This window comes from Alosa sapidissima, chromosome 13, assembly GCF_018492685.1.
Source record: "Alosa sapidissima isolate fAloSap1 chromosome 13, fAloSap1.pri, whole genome shotgun sequence".
NCBI lineage: Eukaryota > Metazoa > Chordata > Actinopteri > Clupeiformes > Clupeidae > Alosa > Alosa sapidissima.
Genome location: NC_055969.1, coordinates 19,917,853 through 19,925,352, shown reverse-complemented (window position 1 = coordinate 19,925,352; position 7,500 = coordinate 19,917,853). Strand labels below are relative to the sequence as shown.

General features: G+C 46.2%; 1 protein-coding gene across 1 annotated transcript in view; it reads left to right on the top strand.

Annotated features, from left to right (window-relative positions):
• Positions 1 to 7,500, top strand: part of arhgef28a (Rho guanine nucleotide exchange factor (GEF) 28a) — an 85,117-nt gene that overhangs the window by 21,084 nt on the left and 56,533 nt on the right. Inside the window, exons 3-4 of the mRNA XM_042059403.1 lie at positions 2,618 to 2,759; positions 3,625 to 4,098. Of these exons, the coding sequence (XP_041915337.1) occupies positions 2,618 to 2,759; positions 3,625 to 4,098 (616 nt within the window). The remainder of the gene's footprint in view (positions 1 to 2,617; positions 2,760 to 3,624; positions 4,099 to 7,500) is intronic.

Below are 7,500 nucleotides of genomic sequence, written 5' to 3'. Positions count from 1 at the left end.
GGGGCTATCAGGTTTTCAATCATATGACTGCAAACTGATTTTAATGCTTGGTGTACTGTACTGAGATCAGCGCTCTTAATCTGTTTCTAGTAGCCTTCTCGTCATGAAAGTAGTCTATGTATTATTGCAGGACTAAATCTACAACAACCCCCAGATGCACCCTGCACTTGCCAGATATAGATTTATATATCTGCCAGATATATAAGCTATGCATCATTACAATAAAACCCAAAAGCCCTAATAAAAACAGTACATTCATTTACAGAGGAGGTCCTGTATGTTGTCTAATCATATCAAGCGTTAAGTACACCACATAGGGAACGTTGATAACGTGCTGTGAATTTCCCTTGTTTAGTTCTCCTGTTTCCTTATCAGTCGTATGACATTGTCCCTGTGAGTTGATAAAGTAATTGATCTCTTTGAAAGTCGTTGAGCAGATATAGATATAGATTATACATTATGGCCATGGTTGTGCTTGAGAAAACCTCTGAGCAAGACATGCGGAAATCTCTCCCCAGGCTGAGCGTCCCTTTGACGATAGATGTGAGGATTCAGCCGATACTGACCGGTCTCAGATTCTTCACATGGCATGCCAGTCAGTCTCTCTCTGTGTCACCTTCCACTAATACTCTGATTGCTGGGTAATTGTGAGCTTTGGATGATGGGTAGTTGAGTTTCTTTCATGCTGTGCTCAGGTTACCGTGGTAATTAAAGCCACACCCGTCGGCTCCTCATCCAATCCATAGGTACTAATTACAGGTGGAGGGAAAGAAACCTAATCCCCTGTTCTCTCTCTCTCTTCTGAAAAGACACGAGAGAAGTAAGAGTTCATTTTATTCATATTGTATACCGTATGTGTAAGTTTTGCGTATATACATTGATTTTGGTTGTATTGTACATGTGCACAAAACAATAGTTAATTTAAATTGGTTTTTAATGTGTGTGTGTGTGTATGTGTGTGTCTGTCTGTCTGTCTGTCTGTCTGTCTGTCTGTCTGTCTGTGTGTGTGTGTGTGTGTGTGTGTGTGTGTGTGTGTGTGTCTGACCCATATGGATATGTGTGTGTGTGTGTGTCTGTCTCTCTCTGTGTGTGTGTGTGCATGCGTGAGAGCCTGGCATTCTCTGAGTCCCAGGCTTGTCATTCAGCCCTTTGTTTGCGTAGGTGAGAGAAGCGCAGGGAGAGTGAAGCCATCACTCTCACCTACGAGAGGGACCTGGGGAACGACAGATTTCTCTCTCTCTCTCTCTCTCTCTCTCCCTCTCACGCTTGTTCACCCCCCCCATCCACACCTCACCCCCTCCTGTTATTATTCCTCAAAGGCCCCTCGAAGGGCAGGAAGCGAGAGAGATGGCTGGAAAAGAAAGAAAATGAGAGAGAGAGAGAGAGAGAGAGAGAGAGAGAGAGAGAGAGAGAGAGAGAGAGAGAGAGAGAGAGAGAGAGAGAGAGAGAGAGAGAGAAATGTCAGACGTGTGCTGTCGGTCTGAGGGGGGCCCTGAGTTCCTCTCGCAGGAGCTTTGATGCGGTTTGACTACTGGTTGTGAGAGTGTGTTTTGAGTGTATAATAAATGTGTGTGTGTGTTTATATGTGGTTATATGTCTATGTGTGTGTGTGTGCACTTATGAGTGTGTATATGTGTTGGGTTTTTAGTGTGTGTGTGTCTGTGTGTGTGTGCAATGTGTGTTGGGTTTTAAGTGTGTCTGTGTAATTCGCCTATGAATGTGTGTGTGTGTGTGTGTGTGTGTGTGTGTGTGTTTGTGTGTGTGCACATGTTGGGGGTTGAGTGCATCCATGTGTTTACCAAAGCCTCTGCCTGCTCATGAAAGCCTGCATTGATTCTGAGAGGCGGGGGTTCTCTTGAAACTATGGGGTGTTTTTGAGCCGTGATGGTTTTCTGTGTGAAGCAGTGTGTGTGTGTCTGTGTGTGTGTGTGTGTGTGTGTGTGTGTGTGTGTGTGTGAGAAATGTGGAATGAAAGGAGCTTCACAGATGTTCTAGTCAGTCTGTGACACCATATTTCTTTTTCTGTTTATTGTTCTCTTGACAACTTTCACACACCTCCCCATCAATTGTTTTTTTGATGTAATGGTGACTAGTTCACTTCAGTTGTATAGTCATGAGAAACAAAAAACACCATTGCTATTACATGTATGTGTGTATACATTTGGTGTTTGATCCCAAGTTATATACAGTTGTTTATGTATGAAGCTGCGTGTTCTTGTGTGTGTGTCTTGGTGAAGTTGTCTTGAAGTTGCGTAATGTTGTTATCATTCACCATGGTAACAGTCATTATCTGAAAAAGTCGCATGGTGCAAATTTGAAAGGCAAACGATCCCCACTAACCCTAAACCACTTTTTGAAATTATGCTTCTTCATTTCCTGCTTTGAAATTATACTTAATTTACTGCTTTGTCTTTCTGGCTCTTGTCTGACAGCAAAATATCCAAGCACAGTAGTAAGGCACATGGTTGGAAAAACACTTATTTTTAAAAACATGTTTTTTTTTATCTATTAAATTCACTCCAGATATCCTCCTCGGATATGAAAGAAAAATGAGGAGAGAACAGCGTGATTGCTGACTAAGCTTTAACATTTTGTTTGTTTTTCTCTCTCCTGTCAGGGTCAGGTTGAAATCTGTGTGGGCCTAGAGCCAGGTCCAGAGGGGGCTGAGTACTATGTGGTTTTAGAGGGATCCACTTTAGACCATGTGACCGCAGCACGCTGCACTGCTGATGGAAAATCTCTGGTTTTTAATGCACCAGGTAAGACACACACGCACACACACACGGTAAGACACACACACACACACACACACACACACACACACACACACACACACACACACACACTCACACACTCACACACACATTCACACTCACACACATGTTTACACACACACACACACACACACACACACACACACACACACACACTCACACTCAATCACAGACCACAGAAATAGACAGTCAGAGAAAGTGACAGTACAGAGGTGGAGATTGTCCAAGTCCATATTTCATAGTTCGTATGTATGCACTTGAGGTGAAATTGGACGGCACCAGACTGGGATGGGGCCAGCAGAGTGTTTGAGTCGGGGGCCATCTGGAACAACTCCTGCATGGGGGAGTAGAACTGAGGGAAGAACAAAGCAGAGTTGGGACAGAAACTAAGAGAGAGAGAGAGAGAGATAGAGAGTATGTGTGGGGGGTGGTGGTGGTGGTGGGTAGGTTGAAAGAGGGGTTTGCTAATCCTGCAGCCGAGGCGCGAGCCTCCATTTGGGGGGATTCCAGGATGTTCCTTTCCTGCTTCCTGCTGGACGGAACGTCAGTTGGGCACAAGGCTCAGTGTTTCCATGGCAACCCACGGAGACCAGGAAGCTGTTACGCATTGTTTTGGTCGTAATTTTGGGAAGAGTGTTCTCTCCCTCACGCCAGGCACTCTAAACCTTGAACAGACCACAGGAGACGTGGAGCCCAACTCCAGAGCCTGTTCATCTTCAGCAGCTAATGACACACGAGACTTGATAGCCTGCTTCCTCGTAGCTAGCTAATTTTTGAATAAAAGTCCAAACTGACACTTTGAATTGAGGGATCAATTGTCGATGTGGAATTTTTGTTCCCTTCTCTATAGGGCATAACCTGGCAGAGAGTGTGTCTGTGGGAGTGTTTGTGTGTAGGGGGGTTGAGGAGACAGCAGAAGTGACCCCACTGTCCCCCACGTGTCCCCCCCTCTCTCTGAGATACGTGCGGGACGAGGTCCAGGGCCTGGCCGAGCTCCTCATGGGCCAGTCCGGCTCGCTGAGTCCCGTCCTGAGGAGGTGCAGCCCAGGAGAGGGGCCGGAGGTGGGCCAGGCCAGGCACGGAGCCGGGGCGGACCTGGAGACCTCCAGCCTCGGCAAGACCGAGTGGCACCCGGGCAGCCGAGACACAGCGGCCGATGGAGAGACGGCTGGAGCAGGAGAACCTTCCGGAAGGGAGGAGTGGGGAGCAGAGCTGCCAGTAGGCAACCTGAAGGAGCTGGATGGGCCACTGACCCTAGCGCTGGCCAACACGACCTCCCCCAATGAATGGAACGGCCTTGGGACCAAACACTTGGAAGGTCAAGGTAAGCCAATGTTGAAACCGCAGCCATTAGCCTAACTAGGTTAAGCTATTGTCGGTTGGTACTATTCAAGCAAATGTAGACAGACTATAAGCATTCATAAACATTGTCAAGTATATATTTTTGATTGATTGACTAACAGTGCTACTAGGTGCAGAGACGTCCAGTGTGGAATAGACCTGTTGAACTCAAAAGGCCGCAGTTTCATTTTAAGCGTCGGCTGACTCATTGATACACTGATCACCAAATCACGTTTTGACCTTCTGTAAGCATTGACAGACTTTACTCTTGAAAGTTATTGTGGCCGCTTATTGTGTAACCAATAGTAGTTTCAGCCTGTTCTTATGTGAGTGATCAGTATAACATCTGCTGGTTGTTTTAGCTCGCTCTTTTGCGAGCGATCAGCCTAACCTCTGCTGGTTGTTTTTGGAGTAACCCATAAGGAGCTCTGGTTGTTTCAGCAAGTGTTCTTTTGTGCATAGTCAGCCTAATGTCTACAGGTTGTTGTTGTTGCTGCTGTGTAACTGGTAAGGAACTCTGGTTGTCAGCAGTGCTGTTTTGTGAGTGGTCAGCCTAGCGTCTGCTGGTTGTTGTCGTAGTAACCTGACTCCGGCGTTGGCAGACTGGCGGTGCTGTGGCACAGATGGCCTAGTGGTCTCTGAGGGCTCTCAGAGTATGACCCAGTTAGTGTCATTTCATCTAATGGCTTCAAATGCCCTTGCATACTACACAATTCTCTTGACTGACAGTGTGTGTGTGTGTGTGTGTGTGTGTGTGTGTGTGTGTGTGTGTGTGTGTGGATGTGTGTGTGTGTGTGTGCGGCTGTCGTGGAATCTGGTCTGTGTTTCCTGCCAGACTCCTGCTACAGGTGGCTAACCCAGATACATGTCTGGAAACTGCTGAACAAAGACACTTTTCCGACATGGAATTCTGTGTGCCCTTACAACTGAACCTGATCCAGCTCTCTGACTCTCTCTTTCTCCCCCTCTCTCTCTCTCTCCTTCTCTGTCTCCCTCACTTTCTCTCTCACTCTTTCTCCCCCTCTCTCTCTCTTTTTCTCCCTCTCTGATACCATCTCCCCCCCCTCTCTCTTTCTCTGTCTCCCTCTCTTTCTCTCCCTCTTCCTCTCTTACTTTCTCCCTCTCTTTCTCTCTCTTTCTCTCCCTCTCTCAGCTTTCCATAATGTGTTGTGACACTCTGGAACATCGAAGCTCTTTCATAAATATCCTGATACGGCCGGTGTCATATGGATTACAGTCAAACGCAGGTTAAGTGGGTTCAATACAGACCAGTGCGTGGACATAAAAGAGCGGTGATATCCTCTTGAAGCTGGTGTGACGTCTGGTGATATGTACAGTAAATACCTTGGAAGACATTCTGTACACCTGAGACTTGAACACACACATATTGGTACACATGAACAGTCATGGAGGACTGAGAGGTTCATGGACATGAAAAGAGTTATGAACTAGAACGGTTACTCTCATTATTCCCTCTATCTCTCTCTCTCTCTCTCTTTCTCTAACAAACACACATGTGTGCACATTCATACAGTCGCACACACACACACACACACACACACACACACACACACACACACACACACACACACACACACACACACACACACACACACACACACACACTAAAAACACAATCCATATGAGTCCAGGTACATATGCAGTCAATTAAAAGCATTAGTGTTAAAAGCTTCACCGTCAGTGGGAAGGGGATCTGCTGTGGGGGTTTGTTGAATACAGTCCAAAGGTCTGGGGGGCGGGGAGTGGTGGGGGGGGGGGAGTGGCGGGGGGGCGGTGGGTTCTAGATGTGTGTGTTGTGTGTGTGTATGTGTGTGTTTGTGTCTGTCCATATTCACTGCAAGAACATCATAACAGAATATGATTATCCTCCAAATATGATATGAATGGATCCCAGTGTTGCCATTAGGTCCACAGGCCATGTGCACACCACTGAAACCGAGTTGGGGTCGATTAGTGAGGCCGATACAAACACATTTGCCATTTTAGTAAACAGAGGCACATAGCAGTTATAAACCCAAGGAAAGAGTCTCTGTTTATGTTTGTGTGTTTGTTTATTTATTTATTTAATTTATTTATTTAGTTTATTAATTTATTTAGTTTATTTATTTAAATATTATTATTTAAATATTATTTAAATAAGTCAAAGTCAAAGTCAGCTTAATTGTCAATTTCTCCACATGTACCAGACATACATCACACACACACACACACACACACACACACACACACACACACACACACACACACACACACACACACACACACACACACACACACTCCACTCCATCTTGTCTGTTCCTCCTTTTGAGTGTGAATTCCATTGACACTAATCTGACCTCTCAGTCCTGGTGTATGTGAGGATCGATGTGTTTTTTTTTCTTTTCTTTAAGGAGCTCCCTTTATTCTGCGGGACATGGAGGATGTGACACTGGTGTTTAACACAGCCGTTTGTTACCAGGCTCCTCTCCAAACCAGGAGAATTCCCAGCTCCCCCGGTCCCTTTGTAGTTGTAGTCTTGCATAACGTTAACGGGGGCAAATGGATTGTTTAGGCTAAATTGTGCAGCATAATTGGCGCTGGTCTTGCTCTGGAGCCGGGAGAGGCTTGGCTTCTGTCTTCGTGGTGATGCGTCTGCCTCCATTAGTGGCTGGACAACCATTTGTCAGGTCAGGTGTTTGGATTTGAGTTCGCTAACAAACTCTGCAAAGCTGACAAGGTCATTGTGTGTTTGGGTTTCTCTTTGTTTCTCTCTCTCTTTCTCTCTCTCTCTCTCTCACACTCTCTCTCTCTCTTTCTCTGTGTGTGTCTGTGTGTTTTTGTTTTTAGTGGGATGTCGTCTGCATGTGTGTGGGTTCCCATTGGCCCCAGTTATACCCTAAAGTCTGCATATGTGTGGGTTCCCATTGGCTCCAGTTATGCCCTAAAGTCTGCATGTGTGTGGGTTCCCATTGGCCCCAGTTATACCCTAAAGTATGCATGGGTGCGGGTTCCCATTAGCCGTGCTTGTTTGTTTTGGCCAGAGCTTTTGCTCAGTGGGTGCACTGGCTGTCTCAGAATCACAATAAAGTCCCGATGTGTGTCTCTCTGAAGTGCCACTGACCCATAGGCAGTGCTAAAGGATGCAGAGATATTTGAATGCTTTTCTACCTGATCCTTCAGGTATATTGATTACTAACAGTACACTCCTCCACACCTAGGGTGTCTGCGTCAATGCTTGTGTAACCTGTGTTGTGTTGAACCTGCGTGATTCAGCCCTGTACACGCCCGGACTCGAAACCCTCAAAAAGCAGCACCTTGGATCGGGAGTCGAGTGTGCTGACTATCAAGCTAGCTTTCATGCCAGCAGCACTCTTAAGGCGTCGGG